The sequence below is a fragment of the Notamacropus eugenii genome, chromosome 5, assembly GCF_028372415.1.
Source record: "Notamacropus eugenii isolate mMacEug1 chromosome 5, mMacEug1.pri_v2, whole genome shotgun sequence".
In the NCBI taxonomy this organism is placed as follows: Eukaryota; Metazoa; Chordata; class Mammalia; order Diprotodontia; family Macropodidae; genus Notamacropus; species Notamacropus eugenii.
The window spans coordinates 235,290,265-235,309,045 of record NC_092876.1 but is presented as its reverse complement, the minus strand read 5'-3'; the positions used below and the strand labels follow the sequence as shown (position 1 = coordinate 235,309,045).

General features: G+C 39.3%; 1 protein-coding gene across 2 annotated transcripts; it reads right to left on the bottom strand.

Moving 5' to 3' along the window:
• Window positions 1–2,397: 2,397 nt before the first annotated feature.
• On the bottom strand, window positions 2,398–17,715 carry CDCA7 (cell division cycle associated 7). 2 transcript variants are annotated; one of them, XM_072612352.1, is made up of 10 exons: window positions 17,521–17,715; window positions 13,107–13,232; window positions 12,442–12,684; window positions 7,656–7,892; window positions 7,210–7,287; window positions 6,306–6,500; window positions 5,555–5,692; window positions 4,568–4,717; window positions 3,857–3,993; window positions 2,398–3,745 (listed from the first exon to the last, which is right to left on the bottom strand). In XM_072612352.1, the coding sequence occupies exons 1-10, from the start codon at window positions 17,539–17,541 to the stop codon at window positions 3,709–3,711; spliced, it is 1,362 nt and encodes a 453-aa protein (XP_072468453.1). In that variant the 5' UTR covers window positions 17,542–17,715; the 3' UTR covers window positions 2,398–3,708. The 2 variants fall into 2 exon arrangements, with proteins under 2 accessions (XP_072468453.1, XP_072468452.1); XM_072612351.1 differs by lacking the exon at window positions 12,442–12,684 and having other exon boundaries at window positions 17,521–17,674.
• Between the last annotated feature and the right edge of the window lie 1,066 nt (window positions 17,716–18,781).

Sequence of the window (18,781 nt, the reverse complement as noted above, 5' to 3'; positions counted from 1 at the left end):
GAATAATTGATCCAAAAAAATCACTATGTATTTCTTTCTTGGGGTGGGGGTACAAACCAATCTCTTCACTTTTAGTTAATAACATATATACAATTGACAGAACACCAATGAGCTGGATACTAGCCCATTTCCAAGTTTCTATAGTTATGGATTGTTAGAAGTTGCATTTTAAATTTCTTCTGAGTAGAGGCAACCAGGCCCAAAGAACCATTACAAAACCTGACTCTAAAACAATCCTTGTTTTACAAGTGAAGCTCCTTCTGTTTTAAAACTAGTTGGCCCAGCAGCGACTAGAACATGGGTCCTGCTTTCACACTTTAGGGCTATTCTTAATGCCCCTTTGTAGAAAGCAACTAAACAGAGCATTTGGTATCTACTCTAACCATCCTATGGTTAAATGGATTTAGGTAATACACAGCATCTACCTCCAGTTTTCATTTAGTTCAGTAGCATGTGATAATGATAATTCTCAAAAATTTTTCTGGTAATGGAAACTGTAAAGTATTTACAATAAGGAATTTAAAAACAATTTTTTTCCCTTGAAATACCTGGGATGCTCCAAATGGTCACCTGAAATTATTAGTAGCAGTTTTGTTTTTTTTTTCTGAGATCCAGGCCCAATGGACATCAAAGAAATACATACCCAATTTTTGAAATACAGTTGAGGTACAATCTCCTAAGCATAGAATTTCCAGTAAACAGGGGAAAAAGCCAGAAATATTGAAATTAACATTGGCATTATAATCAGCATTTGAGTAGGGACAAATACTGTCCACTAAAACTTTTTTCCCCTAAAAGGCACTGTACTGTAATCACATGGTTTTCTTGCAGGCTAAGCTAAAATGAGTAATTCCATTTTCATCAATGTAGCTGGTGATCCAGGATTCCCTGGATCAGACTGACTATTCAAATCAGTTGGGTTTGTTTAACTTTTTTTCTTCCTCTTCTGCCCTAGCCCCGCTTTCCCCAACAGAGGCATCATCACGGATTTAGAATTGGAGGACCATCTAGCCCTATTCCCTTTTAGAGACAGAGAAAATGAAGCCCAGATTAGACAGGTTATAAGGGACAGAAACAAGATTCCAACTCCAAATTGACTTCACATATCCTTTCACGGCATCACAGATAATTGGATGTCAAAGTGAATGATTGCTTTTCCCAAAAACCAGATTGTAAGTATAGAGACAGTTGATTCTCTTAATGTTCAACTAAAATTCCTTGAGGGCAAAGACCTTGTTTTAGGATTCTTAGAACTGTTCATCCACAGCAGGTATTAAAGAGCTGTTGAATGATTGATGAAAATGAGTCGGTTGTGAATTTGCTATGCTGGTTACTCGGTTAAACAATACCATTTAGAGAATTCTTACGGTAATCATACAAGCTGGAAGTAACGTTAGGTTTTTGGCTCATCCAAAAGCATGCAGTTCATTGAAACAATCAAGCACCAAGTCAGGCACTCTGAAAAAGGCAACAAATTGCTGTTTCTTGCCTACCTGGAGCTTATAATCTAAGGCAGGAGTTAGAATGTTAGACAAAAGTATGCAAAATAGCTAATTATAGTGTTGTAAGGTCTGCAAATACATTATCTCATTTAATCCTCCCAACAACTCTGGGAGGAAGATGCTACTATTTTCACTTTACAGATGAGGAAATGGGAGATGAGATGAAGTGATCTGTCCAGGGTCACACAGCTGGTCTTAGACTGGTTTTCAACCCAGGGCTTCCTTATTCTCCATCTAGTTTTACATCGTGCCACCAAGAGATAGGAACTACACCTGTGATTTCATAGTGAAGAAATCTATCTACCAATTCAGGTCAGCCTTTTCTCTGCAAATTATAGATATGTGACTCTAGGAAACAGATTAAAATGTCACTGGGAAATATTTAAAATAAACAGAAAAACAACATAACGTGTTAATATGGACAGCTAGGTGGTACAGTAGATAAGAGTGCTGGACCTGGAGATAGGAAATCTGAGTTCAAATCCGGCCTCGGACACATACTAGCCACTTAACCCTGTTTGCCTAAGTTTCCTCATCTATAAGATGAGTTGGAGAAGGAAATAGCAAACCATTCTAGTATCTGCCAAGAACACCTCAATATGGGGTCACAAAGAATCCAACATATTAACAATGTTCTTAAGTGGTTTTCCAAGTCAAGATGTGCCCATGAGGATGTTCTAAATGTTGTTTAGTGGCCTGCCTTTCTATTTGAGTTAGACGTTAAGGACTTAGGGACCTGCCCAGAGCAACAGAGACAGTGAGTCAGAAACAAGACTTGAACCCCAGTCATTTACCATCCTGAATCCCACATTTGGCTGAAATTACTTAATATAAATGCTTATTTCACTCAATACTTTTTCTCCAAAAAAATGGTATCAAAGAAAAAACAGACAAGTCTGAACAATACCTTTTATTAATAAAATAAAATTTGTATACAAAAGAACATTACAGATCTAAAGACCTATTTACAAAGTTTGCTTTGTTTTCCGATTTAAGGTCTAATTATGCATCCAACACTGCATGAGAACCGTGACCTAATGCTACATGTACAGGAAAGTACAAGGGACCCCCTCAGAGTACAGTAACGTCCTGTCTCGCAATCCAATTTGATTAACATTAAAAGCCAAACATGGATATTATCTCACAGACTAAAAGGGGATCAGAAAGTACTCTGGTCATAACCATTTGAATGCTTCCATCTTAAAGAAGGGATCTTCCAGTGTGCAGTGGAGAATGTAAAATCTAAAGTCAACTCTGTGCATGGCCTGTTATTTTCTTCAGTCAAGCAGAAATGCTAAGCATTGCAGGCTATTGCTCATGCCAACTTTCCATACAATATGGTCTAAGAGATATTTTGAAACACCCTATATATGAATTGCATAAAACACAGGGGAGAAAAAGCAGATATGTTTAAGCCAAACACCAGGAATTTTAAGGTTAGTCCAGTTTTCAACTGCAAGATTATTGGGGAAAAGAGGAGGGAAACCGTCAGGCACATCTAATACTGAAGGTCTTATATACTTCTTGGTTGCTGTGATTTTTTTAAAAATGCTGATTCAAGTATATAACTGTATGTATGTAGCACATAAAGTTTTTATACCACAAAGGTAAAATGAGCCAGTACATGCACATTCTAAATCTCACGAAGTACAAAGTTTTAAAGCAATTAATTCCCGTGTCAACAGAAACCCTAGTATTTAAGTGCAAGCACTGTGAGCTCAGCAAATTCTATATCACACTTTGTCCTCTGTACCCATCATGTCATCTATACTGTTTCTAAGTACTGAGTCTACCCCTTCCCAGAATCTTCAACGTATATGAGGTACTATATTAGGAGGGTTAGTTAACTAAGAATACTTAATTAGGTATTTCCAAGTGTCTTAATTGCTAGATTCCAATCATGAATCATCCCTCTTCCTCCCCACAAATACTAAAGGGACAAAGTAAACTGTATTTCAATAAAATCATTTTATGGTCAGTGATAGTGGGGTGAGGGAGAAAGCATAAAAACTACAATGCAACCTTAAAGTTTTATTACTTGTGCTTTCAAAACGGATTTTAATCTTATCTTAATTTAACCCCGCCATTAAAAAAAATACTGATTATCAAGATTGACACCTGAAGTTGTTTAACCATCAACTGCCCAAGATTATTGAAATTTTAACAAGGAGATCAGAGAAAGGAAACGGTGACAGTGACTCCTTCATCAATTTTCGGCCTCCATCTCAAATTCCCGCTTCAGACTGTAAAAGAAAAAAACAAACAAAAATTTTAAATTCTAGTTTTTGGTGGCATCAGGAACCCCAATTCATTTTGGTTTTGGGCACAAGCAGACAGGTCCACACACATCTTACCTTTTCAAATAAGCATGCACATTCCCAAAACCATGGTACTTTGCCAAATACACCAACACACCAGTTGCACATCGTCCATCTCGCTGCCTACAAAAGCTGCAGTTGCAGATTCCACGACAAGGTGGGCAATGCCAATTCTAGGATTTAAAAAAATGGCAATAAAAGGTTAACACAGACAAATAAAAAAAATTTTAACTGGGATGTTCATTTTCTTTGAGGAAAACAACCAAGAGAACAAAGTTTCTTGATGTGTAATCATAAAGTCTCAACAGTTGGTAGGAAATTCAGAAGTCATTCATCGTAGACCTATGCAATTCCAAAAGAGGTATAACTGAACTCATATATATTAGCTTGTAAACTTCTTGAGGGCAGGGACAATATTTTGCCTTGATCCCCAGTGCTTAGCAACATGCCTGGAAGATGGCAGGTGCTTAATAAAAGTTTACTGATTGGTTGATAGAGAAACTACTAGTTACTCTACTCTTAATGTCAGAGCAAACCCTAAAGATATTTACTGATTATTTCCAGTCCATTAGACTGTAAGAGCCTTGAAGGCAGGGACTGTCTTTTGCCTCTTTGTATCCCTAGCACTTAGCACAGTGCCTGGTACATGAGGCATTTAGCAATGTTTATTGATTTACTCCAAAATTTCAGATGAGTCTTTCCAACCCTGCTAGGAGACAGCAGAGCTAGAACCCTGCCATGACTTACTGGATCCAGCAATGCTATTTTGACCTCTTCACCATATCGATTTCGAAGACAGGGGCCACAGAACTGTCCCCGAACTCCAAAACATTCTGGGTTTCTGCAGTTTGTCTTGGTGTCAATGGTCTTCTGGCGACACTGGTGGCAGGTGGAACCCTGAAGCAAAAAAAGGCAGCAAGTGAGAATAAGCAGGCTGGTTTCTGTAGAGAAAATAAGAGGCTTAATGACTGAACTTCTCTGTGGTGGGGCCTCAAGCAGCTCACCGTCATACGGATTAGACATTCAAATGAACTAAGACATCCAAATGAACTAAGGTCAAAACAGCTTCAGACACAGCCATGTCATCAAATTAGAAGAGATTTACATTTTTTTTCATCAAACTCTGACTTTCTCTTCTACAAGGTGCTTAAGGCAAGGTAGGGGTGGGTGGAAATGAACCACAGTGAGTCCATTTACATCTTCAGAACTCTGTGGTTTAAAAAAAAATAACCAGAAGATGAGCAACCCCATATGTTTCATACTGTTCTGTTTATTCCTGAGTCCTAAGCATAGTGTATGACTAGTCGGAAGAGGGAAAAGGGGTGATGGGGTCCAGGGATTCCATAAGAGGGTCTAGGCACCTGCCCTTTGCAGTACGGTTATTAGCACATCACCTATCTACCTTGAAAGGGAACTTATTCTAGCTAACACATACAAATTTTAAGGAGAATTGAATAACAGTGAAAAATACGTCAGCCTATTCTAGCAAGGCATCAACTTTGCTAGAGGAAGAGTTTTTGAACTCTTAACCTGAAGTTCATGAAACTGGATTGGTTTTATAAAAAATGTGCTTTTCAAACTATTTCAGTGTAACTGGTTTTCTTTGTAATCCTCTGCATTTCATTATACGTATGTAAAAACATGATTCTAAGAAAGAGTCCACAGGCTTCACCACCATCCAATGGGTCCACAAGGCAAAAAAAGATAAAGAATCTCTGACTTAGAGGATCTTACTAATGAACGGTTGTAGATCTTGTCCCGGGACGAGATACAGATGTTTTCCAGATCTTCCTCAGTAATCTCTTCCACTGGACGAACAATATGAGGAAGGGTCATGGTACCTGGGCGACGGCTTCTAGGTGTTGCATCATCCTATGTGACATCAATTTATGAAAATAATTTCCACACTTCTTAGTCTGGCTTAAAATTTCATAGGCATATTCTTAATTTCTTTGGCAAATCAGCCTAAAAAGCTTCCTTCGTGTTTATAGAAAAAGAAAGTTCATATTAATTGTATAGATGCACCCATGCAATATAAATAGATTTTGATACCGACCTAAGAACCACTCTTTTCGATGGTGAAGTTACACCCTCCATCATCGTAGCCTTTCACTCTTTAGTAGTGATTTCAACGGATTACTGTTCCTAATCCTCTGCGGATTAAACTTTCCATATTTATAGATTGGTTCTCAGCTGACAGTCACACAGTCCATCACTAGGCTTAAGCCTGAAACCTTTCCACCATGGTAGGAATCTACTTAACCTAATGAGCTACTGGAAAGGCAGTTGAGAACCCTGGGTCACCATGAAGAGATTATTTACAGAGTAGGCTTTTAGACTCTTTTTGTCCTAAACCAAAAGTTGCAAGCTTTTGTAGCAGTTTTCTCCAACAAAAGAAAAAAAAAACAAAGGAGGGGGAAGACACAACAATGATACAGTAAAATTCTAGATATGAACTCATAGAATAGAAATAGAGGAAACCTACATCCATATATCCATCGACGCTCTTCCTTTTCCTCACCAACATGTACTTGTCCTCAAAATCTATTTCATCTTCTAAATGCATATCTGGGGGTCCTTCAAGCAGAGATCTGGACCTGGTATGTGGGCGAGCTCTGCGTTCAGGGTTTCTCCTTGAGGGATCTCTTGGGAAAGAGCGCCTTCGATTTGGCTTCGGCTGCTAAAATGCAAAACCCTCCATGAAGAAGATAACACATTTTCCTAGAAATGTATTTCTTCAAAACAAAGAACACTACTTTACAATCTAAGTTACATGAGATTGGTGCTAAAGCACCCACAGAAACTAAGCCTAATTCATTAGTCTGAGCAAAATCCAGGAAGTTCCTTATTTCTTCTCCCTACATGAGATCTTCCTGATCCTTTTTCAAAGTTGCTAGCACTGCATATTCTGAAATGTATTTTGTATCTGCCTGAAGGTACTGAAATTGTTTCTCCCAATAAAACATAAGCTCCTAGAGAACAGGGACAGCTTCATTTGTCATTGAAATCTTCATCAGTACATGCTTTATTCATTTATCCTTGGCTAAGAGAAAGGAACTGATACTATTTCCAGTACTGTTCCAAAACTTCTAAAAGTGATCTACCTACTGAGCCTAAGACATCCCACGTGGTCAGTAATGCTCAACAGAAAATAGGTCTATTAAAGGTGAATGTAGGTGAGGCCAATTTTCTTTTCTTTGCACTGCATCTGCTTAATTGATCTTAATCATTCTGGTTTTGTTCCTAAAAGTTGCAATCATTTATAGTATTATCAAGAAACTTAACCTTTTTATTTTAACCTGATGGTTTGAAAAGCTCTTACTTTTAATTAAATCTGCTAATATACTTATTCTGTGAAATATAAGCAAACAAAATTAATTTATACTTACTGGGCTACTACCTGGAAGTGATCTCCTTCCAGTAAATAATCCCGGGAAACTTTGTAATTCTGACATTAGTTTTGCAAGCTGAGAGGAATGCAGGGGAATGGAGAGATTGGAGGGGGAAAAAAAAACAAAAACCTAAAGTGAACAAATCATTTTATTAGAATCATTTTCTAATGTGAGTCATCAACTTTAAAAATTGAGTCACCCTTCTTTCTTTCGTTACCATATCTTGACATCTAACAATCTGGAAGCATAGGAATTATTAGAGGATATTAACTAAAACACTTAAGTATAGTTTCAATAGACTGATAAAAGAGCTATCAATTTGAGGGAATATGTTATGAACTATCACAGGAACAAAGGTAACAACCCTCTGCAGTAACATCCTGTACAAGGTGAAAGGCCAATATTAAAAAACAGATTTGACCATAGGATTCTACAACACATACCATTGCCTTGTTTTCCTTTATATTTAATGCCCTCTTTTCCAAAAAACTGGAGCCTTTCTCATCTTCGGAGTCAGAATCAGAATTGGAAGTGGGAACCTCTGGGGCTTTGGGTGGGGCTGCTTTCTGCTTCCTTGTCCCTTTGAGATCTCTCGTTGGAAACTTTAGAGCTACTTGCAAAGGACCCAAACGTTTCATTTGACTCCGAGTCCTCCTGCCTTCATCATCAGAATCCAATTTCTGTTCAAATAGAACAATTTATTTAATTTTACAATTCTTATCTGATGCATCAAAAAAAAAAATTAAAAATGAACCCATAAATAAACTGACTCCCTAGATGATCACAATCAGACATTAATCTGGATGTAATATAATTAGTACTCTCATCACCAGTTAGAATGAAATAGATAATCCCATATTATTATTTTCCCTCGAAAGGCTATTTTATTACTTACAGCCAGGAAATATTTGAGAAGAAACCTGACCAACTGAAGCTAATGATTACTCTCGGTCACGCAGCTTATTTTCTTAATGCATACAGTTCACCTAGCCAACAGGCCACAGAATATATAAACAGCTTCTTGCTTCTGCCTGTACCCAATTCCATCTCATTTATACATTTATTATGAGCCTACTGTATGCAAAACATTATATTAAATACAAGAGATATAAAAGTGAAAAATGAAGATCCTTGTCTCTGAATAATTCACATTTTACCAGCATTTAGCTGTATACATAGATTCGAGTTACAGAATGATGAGACAAAGGAAAGAATCAATATGCTCAAGGAAAATTTGAAAAGGAAACACTTTCAGGTAGGGTAGGGCTGAGTGTGGGATCAGGAAGACTTTATGGATGAAGAAGGGGAGTTTGATAGGAATGGATGGAAAGAAATCCTAGGCTGGTGGCTGCGTAAATGAAGAAATGGGGACAAATTTGAGAAATACAGTGGCAAGAGAGTGGATGGGACTTGGCAAGTGACTGGATATGAAAGCGAGGGGAAGGACAAATCAAAAATGAGCCTGGATGATCAAGAAGTTGGTGGCACCAGTGACAGAAACAGGAACATAGGGCCATAGACTTAGATGATGGCAACTTTGAGAGCAGTAAGGCCAAACCACTCACTCCACAGTGGAGGAAACAAGTACAGAGAAGTTAAAAAACTTGTCAAGGATTACATAGTAAGTAAGTGTTGGAGGCAGCACCCACTCAGGTCTTTCCAATTCCAAGTTGAATGTCATTATTTATACCATGCTCCTTCTAGAAGAGATAATATTAGCTCAATTTTAAACATGCCAACTTTGAAGTCTTCAGACAGACATCCAAGCAGATGTATATATAGAGGGCAATTGAAAATATGGAACTAGAAGTTCAAAATAAGTCTAGATTAGATTGAGTACAGTGGAAAAGGAGATGAGATTTTCAAGGAGAAAAGGGCCTACTGAAGGGACAGATATCTACAGTGGGTGTGGATGAACCAGCAAAGAAAACAATGAAGTAGTCAAACAGGTAGGGGAATCAGGAGAAAGAAGAAGTGTCATACAAGCCAACTGGAAGGGAGCGTTGGAGATGAGAGAGTGGTTAGTAGTGCAAATTACAGAAAGATCCAAGAATGGTCAAGAAAGAGGGTCACTGGATTGAGCAAAGTAAATGGTCAAGGAAGTTCTTTCAAGACCAGGCTCTGCAGAGTGGCTGGGGTCTGAAGTTCATCAGATGGTCTTTAAGATTCCTCCAAATTCTGAGATTCTATGATTTCTGAAGAGAACAGATCAGAAAATTGAGCTAACAGAAAAATGAAGAGTCTGAAAAGTCTCTGGGTAAAAATGCTGAAGAGATTTAAGAGTCACTGGTTAAAGAGGAAATGGAAGAAATTAGTGCAGACCAGAGATGTCAAACTTTGTTTTCCAGTATGGCTAGAATCAGATTTAAATGTAATTGGGAAATATTTAATAAAATAAATAAAAATATAACATAGACAATGTTAACTTGTGGTTTTAAAAGTCAATATGTTGCAGCCACTGGTATGTGTATGTATGCATGCATGTAAGTATGTTTTCAATGAAGCATTAGGCAAAGTTCCTCAGCTTATTGGGGGTGGAAGGTTTGGTTAGTAACTTGATTTCTGAAACAACTATTGTGGGAATAGTGATAAAGAATCAATCAAAAAGGAATACAAGGATTGCTAGGTACTTGTGTAACTGAATTTAGATAACATTTATAGTGAGCCTAGTCTACACAGTTTGGGGGGAGGAACGGAGATAGCCCAAGGTTAAGGAAAAGTAAGGTATACACAGTAGAAGGCCAAGAGGGCAAGAGATTCAAGAATGGTGGAACAAAATTGTAAAAGGAGGGAAATAAGAAGAAAGGGTAATGGGACAAGAGATTAATCAGCCAAAAATAGCTGGCAGAGATGAAAGTTAAGGGGATTATAAGGAGACCACTTCAAGAGTTCAAGGTCTTTGAGGTAGAGGGAAAGTTTAGGGTGATGAGACTGAAGACTTAACCAATTAACTACATCTTTGGTTAACTGAGACCGAATGGAGACATAGGGCACGGGAGAGTTAATCAATTGGGAGGCCAGGGTATTAAATATTAATACGTTAGTAAGGATGACAATAGATTGGTAGACGGCAACAACAATAACTTGGATAGGGTAATACAACTAAACTGTTAAAAGTTTAAAAAGAGAATGAGATTAACAATGAGATCATCTATGGTGGCACAGGGAAGGTCTAGAGTCATACATGGTGCCTTTTGCAAAATACAATGCAGGCACTGGCGTGAATAAGTAGCATCTGGATGCCTCCTCTAGGGATGGGAGTGGTTGAGAGCAGAGGGGGCAAGAGATGTGTAACACCTTTAGAATAAAGCCATCTCTGAGTTCATGCTCTTTATTTTTATCAATAAAGCTTTTAAATTTTGCTTGCATTCCTAAGTCTGAAAGCAAATTAGTAGCTTTCCTTCTACTATTAAATAAAACTCAATCCCACTAAAAAAAATTGACCAAATATTGTTTTCACAAGCCATCAAAAAAAAAAAAACTTTTTTACAGTTAACATTTTTCCTCTCTCACTTCTCTATAATTTCAATCTTGTTAATCATTTATTCAATTTCCAAATCTTCCTGTGCCTCTCTTCTGAAGTTTCTTTCTTTCTTCAAATTGGCAGGACTTCACAATGCCTAGCAATGATTTTTTGTTTTCTTCTGAAGTATCATTTTCCCTCATGTGAATGCAAGTGGGAAGTTCTCATCAAATCTGAGAAATATTGGGAGGCTCCATTCCTTTCAAGATAATAGCCTCCCAAGAAGGCTACTACCAGGTCCAAAACTGGCTGCCTTGGTGTTCCTCAGTTTAACAATTATTCATTTTTTTCATCCTCAAACCCTTACTGGTTTATCTCTCCTGATGCCACCTACATAATCCCTCATCATCATTTACTGAGTGTAAGCAGATGCTTTTTCTCAGAAGGCCAACTCATACTGTTCTATAGAAGACCCTCATACCCATTCCTGAGTTCTTCTAAGAATTAAGTGGCTATTCCTACCTTCTTTCCACATTCTTACACCCTCCCACCTCCTGACACAGGTCAAGATTTTCTGCCTCTTCAAATCATAGGCCTTCTTTATTTTCCCCTTGAACAACATCCATTTTTTTCAAGGAATCTTTTATTCTTCCTGAGAACCAGGAGAATGGAAGAAGAATCCCTCTTTCTTAATCCTGTGATCTCCCTTCTAGTTCTAGGAAAGATACCAACTTGACCTTTATACAAAGGGTGAAGTTATTTGGTCTGGGCAAAAGAAAATCATTGTCACTTTATAGAGGTCACTAGCAATGCTTGCCATTACCCTTCCAAAAACTGGTGACCAAACAAAGCACCTTCTGAAACCTCCTTCAATCTTTTAAGCCACCTATCTGTTTGTAGGGAAATAATTCATTATGCAGTTGCTTCATTTTTTCCAAGATATGCTTCTAAGTTAATCAGCTTAGATGCCCTCTGTACCTGCTAGTCCTTGAAACTTTGGGATGACACTTGCAAATGAAATGCAATCACTAGGCTGTGAGATGTTCCCCCTTGATCTTCATTTCATTTTTCTAGTCCAGATACAAAATTAACAGCTCTAAGGTACAGAAGGCATTCCTTCTACTAAACTGGACAAAAGAAAAAGCACAGCCATCTCCTGGGATATATTTTGGGTTCCCCAAAGAAGCAATAAACTTTTTCAGCCAATTGAGCAGGCAAGCTGGTAGGTGACCTAGTAGCAGTAGAAATGAAGAGGTAATGGTGGCAGCAGCAGCGGTGGTGGCAGTGGCGGAGCAGCAGCAGCAACAGCAGCAGCGGGGCATAGATAAAGCCAAGCATGGGAAACACTGGATGAAAGAAGGGTCCCTCATTATCCTTATGTCACCATATTTTCAAACAAACTGAACTTCCCACTAATGGTTTCATAGAATGAATCAACCTCTGACTTTCTGCTCTAAGTCTTAGTATTTCTACAATACTCATGAGCAATTAATTCTTATGAACTAGAACTCAGTGATGAATAAATGCTACAAAAAGGCAAGTGTTTTTCATCATGAACATTCTTTAAAGTTAGAATTATTTTTCTTTCCAGAATTTTTAAATAAAACCTAAACTTCAAACCATGAGTTAAGAGTAATTTGTTTTAGGGTAAATCACCTAAAATGACCAAAAAAGAGGTAAACTACCAAAAGAAATCAAATTGGAAATAAGTATTTTATTCTGGTACTATATATTAATTCTAGATATTGAAATACCCTGAAACTCACCATTCCATCTTGTATCTCGCTTTCTGAGAAGCCGCAGAATGATTCATCATCAGAGTCAGCATAAAAAACAGTGGCCAGTTCTTTAGTGATATCTGGCCTGAGTTTGGGTTTGTGTAAAATTCCACAATCCCCTCTTAGGTCTTGTGCCTCACTTTCTGGAAAGCCGCAGAAAGATTCATTATCAGAGTCCTCATAAAAAATATTTGCCAGTTCTTCACTGATATCTGACCTGAATTTGGGCTTCTGTAAAATAAATAAATAAATGCCATTGTGCATCTTTTTTTTTTCCCTTTTGAAGAACCAATTTTCCATAAACCGTGCAGAGAGCAAATCACATTTACAAGTGCACTACAAGAGAATAGCTTTTGTTACAAAGAAAAATGGTTCAGGGGTTTACAAATGATTTCTGAGTTGTTATGGCAAATCATCAGGCATGTTAGGTTAGGCGACATTTCAAAAGGATAGAATAAGTAGCTAATCTACCTCCAACAATTACTACCTAGAACCACAGCAAAAAGTGAAATGAAATTACAGAGCATACTGTATTTTCATAACGGCTGTATAGAAATGTAGGCAAAAAGCAAGCAGTTTTAATCACGTACAAAGCATTTGGGGCATTTTCAGCATGGCAGACTCAATTCTGTTTATTCTCATACTGCACTTACTGTGTTTGCAAAATTATCAGAAGCAAAACTGTCACAACTGTCATCAGAGGATGACGAGGTTTCCATGGAAATCAATTTCACATTTCTGAAATTTTTGAAGTTCTTCTTTACAGAAAGGTCCTTTTGCTGAAAATGGAAATGGCAATTTGATTAAATATGATGCTTACTGCAGCGTCTAACTTTTCAACATATTAATTTTCTGAGTTTTGCATGTTTAAAACATTATGAGGCAATGGAGCCCATTTCTTAGGCTCTTGATAAGATAATAAAGCAGGACTAGTTATTAAGAAGAGAAAAAAAATCAGTCCAAAACCAGGTCAACATGCCTTCAAATAAGAGAGGCTATTCATAAATTGGAGGGAGGTGGGTAGAGGGATAGGAATTACTCTTTTTAAAATAATTTATTCAATATCTTTGGAGTCACCTAGCACCTAACTTCAAAAATTTCTAAGCTTAACATTAGTTTACATTTGCTTTCCCAAATATTTCAGTTCTGATTCTTTCAATTTGATCATGCTATACTTCTGAAAAAGAACAGCTGTTTTTCCCTTAGCCAAACTCAAACCTAAGAAGTCTCTTTCTGTCTAGATCTGAAACTATACATGGATGCTCATTTCCCAAGGTAACAAGTTGGGAGGAGTCAATAGATATACCAAGGTGGAAGGATTCCAAATATGACTTTCCTCCAATCAGAAGTGACAATGATTGCAGAAACAGTCCTCACAAACTAGATGCCTCAATACTGTGGAATAAACAAGTTGGGGCTTTTCGTGAGAGTTTAAAAGTCTGACTGACATTCAAAAATCCATTTCATATGTTGTATGAATATGAAATTCCATTTAAGTGTTCAGATAGACGGCAATTTCTCATGGAATAACAGATATGGGTCTGTTTGCTCACTCAATCTACAGGAAAACAGCACCTAACAAGAAGGGTGTCTAAGTGGGTGATTCTAAGCCTCCAGTCCCACCTGTTGAGTTTCAAACTCCTTGCTAAGCAACTTCTGGGAGTTTTTTTCCTGATCCCAATAATAGCATACAATTCAACATCAATACAAAAATCCAGGTGGTACCTCTTAAGAATGCTTCTTAAAAATGTAAAACTAATATTCCTTCTGTGTTCTAGTTATTTCCTCTATATTTTTAGGCTTTAAACTGTCAACTGAGGCAGTTGGAGCTGACCCATTAAGCTCTCTAAGTCAGAAGGACAAGTTCTTTGATTCTTATTACCATAGCAATATGGTGTAGGCATTAGGCTCATCATGGAAGTAGTTGACCCAAAATCATTTTCATCTCTAAATTTATGATCCAATTCAAGAATGTGCTTTACAGATGAGGAAACTGAGGCCAAGATGTTAAGACCTGCCCAAGGTTGTAAAAATGGTTTAACACCATTTAAGCCCATCAACTGATGCAAAAGAAATTGTCCTTTTATTTCAAAATAAAAAAATTTCATCCTATTTTCTTTGCCTTAGCAATAAAAAAAAATGCAGGATGTTAGATGATGCAGTTAGGTCCTTCCAGGTATTCTTAAACTCCTGTCTTTTTATTAAGTAACAGAGTCAGGATTAAAACCTGGGTCCTCTTGAGTCCAGATTAAGATAATGTTTCATGGTACCACACTACCTCCAAGAAGTAATTCAAGCAGGACACCTATGATCCATATCAATGGTCCATAAAATGCAGAGATTTTTGATACCTAGTCAGTAGAAAATCCTGACGGGAACAGAAAAAAAAAAACTATCCTTTGCCTTTAAATTGATTAAATCAATTTCAATGAAGGCATCTGCACTTTAATTTTTTTTTAAAAATAAAACATGCTCCTCTGTAAAATTAAATTCATAGATCATAGGTATTACCAGAAGGGGTTTGAGATCATAGTCCAACCTCTTCATTTTACAAGAGGAAATTTGAAGCTCAGGGAGAATTTGTGCAAGGACACTGGGGATCTAAACCCAATTTCTCTGACCTGAAATCCAGGGAACCTCAAATTTAATTCTTGTCCCTCACCAATTTATCAGAAGTTATATACTTTATTATCTTGGTCAGCATTCAATTGTTTATGTGACCAAATGCAGTTTTTAAAAAATCTTATTTCCAATTTTATTTCATACTATTATTCTCCATTCTATCCACCTTCTGGCTAAAATGAACCATTAGTTACTCTTCTATCTAGTTCTGGCCTCTGTGATTCACATAGGGGATCTTCTGATACCAGGAATCACATGTTACTGGTTAAGTCTTTTTTACTCAAGCACCAACTGGTCCTCCCAGCTTAATGTGCGCCTTAACTTAAAAATAAAATTATTTGAAACGCAAGCACACTAAATTTAGAGCTAGCAGAGAAAGCAAAAGCCATCTAGTGCAACCCTTCAATGTACAGAGAAGGAGAACTGAGGCTCAGAGGTTAAGTGACTTATCAAATGTGATCCAAGTAGTAAGTGGAAGAACTAGGCATGGAATTTAGGTCCTGCCTGCAAATCCAACACTCTTTAAAATGCACCACACTGCTTACTTTCCGAATACTAATTGTTTATTCAAACATTTGAGTGCCAACTCTGTGCAAAGCACTGCATGAGGGACAGTGGAGATACAAAAATAAGTATCTATTAGCTCATTATTGAGTTAAGGGGACACAGAACACATAGCCAAATAATTATGATACAAAGTAGGTTAAGTGCCATTAATGACACAAATTGGAAATGCTATGATAACTTGGGAGGGGAGAGGGATCTAAGTCACTTCTAGAAAATACTCTGGGTACTTTGCCTTTAGAAGATATCCTAAAGTGAGAAAAATGTAATTTTTGTTGTTGTGAACTCATTATTAGGCATAAAAAGTCCCTTGAAAGCACGTATTAAATATTTCAAGGGAGTACTTTGTATCTGTAATGTATACATCTGGTATATTTCCAGGACTTTTTGTTCTGCATCCATCTGCTAATAAATTATCAAGAAACCTAGGTTTGCCTCCAATGAGAGCTTGTCTCTTTCAGCAGGTGCGTGCAACACTTTAACTAGTGTCACAAATTAAAAAAAAAACTTTGTAAACTACGTGGTTAACTTTTAGAGACACAAAGTGTCAGCTTCAGAATCTGAGCACGATTTCAGACTCCAGATCCATCTTCAAATACTTAACTAAAACCAAGCAGTAATGCCAAGTCTATAGTCCTGGGCCAGAACTTTCTATTCCAAAGTCTCGGTACTGAACAACTGCTCCAAGGCACGAGGTCGCTACACAGATTCTCCGCAGCAAAGGGCACTTTCTTATCAGCTTCGTAATCGCAAAGCTCCACCTCCCACACATCACTTAACTCCCCTCCCCAAGGGGAAAAAAGCTCTAGCTTTTTCCTTTTGGCCCAACCCCCACTGGCTGGGTCCCCGGGGCAGATCCCACTTTTTGGTTCTCTTTCTCATAGGCTCTATTTTACAACCTCAGAATGGGGATGGGGGCGGGGGACTGGGGGATAAAAGCTTCATTTACCAGAACTTCAAGCCCTAACCTCCAAGAGTTTGCAACCTAACGGGGAGATAGGACACACAAATGCAAATGCTAATTCCAAAGGGGAAGAAAGCCCTTCCAGCGGCAGGCTCCGTAGGCGAGGTGGCATTTTAACAGGAGTTTTAGAAGCTGGTAAGACTTGAATTTTATTCAGATGAGGGTATTATAATGACGTGTATTACTATAAGGGGCAAAGAGATCGGATAGCATCACCAAAAACATCATCAGACATCATAATGTTCGCTGCGAACATCCCATCGCCCCATTCCCTTCCCCGCTATGCCCACCAGGGCGCAAACGTGGGCGCAGCCGGGGTGGGGTGGAGGGCAAGACGTAGAGCAAGCAAAGGGGTTAAGCAAAGATGCAGGAAAGCAGCTTAAGCCCCAGGGAGGAAGAAAGGCAGAGAGAGGAGTGGGGTGGGAATGCAAGACTCTTTAACTTTCTTCCCGCCAGCACACTAACCTCCCCGTCACACTCCTCCCAAGGTGGCCCCAGGGCAGTAGGGGGGATCCCTGGGCTGGGGGAGCCCGCATACACTACGTGAGAGTCAGTGCGCCCCGAGGTCCGCGCTCCGGGGCCGCCCCGCCAGGCGAGAGGATCGCGTGCAGCCCCGCTCCACGTGGAGTCCCAGGCGCGCGCGCACACACACACACACACACACACACACTCGCAGTAACTACTTCTCAGACCGAGAGGGGACCTTAGGTTCTCCTCCACTCCGCTTCTCAGACCGAGGGGGGCCCTTACGTTCTTCTCCACTCGTGGGCAGGAAGGCTTCGGCGCCTCCGTCACCCACGTGGACGGACTTTTTCTGGCCGAGCTGACCAAACTGCCCCCCAACCGCCCTCCTCCTCCATTCCACCGCTCCCGCACACTTGAGTGGAATTCCAAGTTTCGGAGACGCGTACCCTCACCTGCATGCGGAAAGGATCCATGAGTGGCGGCGGGAGTCCGCGGGAAGGGCGCTTTAAAGGGCAGGGAGCGCTGCCGGGGAGCAGGGGCGCGGGCAGCGGAGAAAGCCGACAGCGGCCCCACGGCAGGCGGAGCAGCACGAGCGAGGGAGCGAGGAGGGACTGCGGGAGGGGCGCGCGCCGAGCCCGAGCCGGGGCGGGGCGGGGCTGGGCCCCGGCTTTCCCGCGCCTAGTGACCCAGGTCCTGAACGGTGCGGTGACTCGTGGGCCTAGGCCCCCTCAGCTCGCCCCTAAAAGAGTTTTTCCGTCGTATGCCTATTAAAGGGAAAAAAATGCCGTAGGAAGCTCCGCCCTAAAAAAACCAAACAATTATTTTTTTACCCACCCTATCCTACTCTTTTTACTTTGCTGTCCGGTCCTTATGCGAGCGGCGGGAAAATGGTTCATATTGCCCCCGGGTTCCTGACTTGATTTGCATAATGCTGGGGCCGGAAGAAGGAGGATGAAAGAGTGGGGTTTTAATGGAGTGCATGACCTAGCTAGCCCCGAGCAACCAACTAGGTACTTCAGGGCTCATCCCTGCAGCCTGGCGTTCTGTGCTCGTAGCGGAGTATTTCACCCACCATTCGTCTCTTTCCATTCTATTGGGCACCACTCACTAGCATTCTTATTCACGTAAATAAAAGTTGAACCCTGATTTAAAAGTATTTTCTGAAAGCATTAAAAAATTAAATTCCTCACTTAGGCTAAGATACACTTCTGTCTTCAGATGTGCAAAAAAATCAAACCCACTGATAGATGGCTGGAAGTGGGTAAAATCTCACAGATGAAGTAAATTCGGAGCATTCACAAATAAAACTGATTATCAACTGTGAAAAAAGACATTCGCTTTGGGAATCGTTTGGAAAACATCCTTAACGGATTTTTCCTTTCCCTTGGAATTAAGGGCCGTACTACGAATGGGTTTGCTACATCTGCAACACGTGTGTGCAAGGGAGATGTTAGATGTTTCTCTGCACAGCTTGTTCCTTGTCTATTACACAAATCTGCTACAGTCAGAAAGTAACTCAATTGTTTCTCATTTTTCGTTTGAGAAAGAAAAAGAGAAAAGGGGGAGGGGAGACCTTAATTATAGTATCAAATTTTTTAAAAGATTGGTTTTATTTCCCACAACACCAGAGATTATCTATCAACATTGAATTGTGTATTGTATGTCTTTATGTCTGAAGAACACAATCTACTGTTCTGGTAGAAATGACTTGAA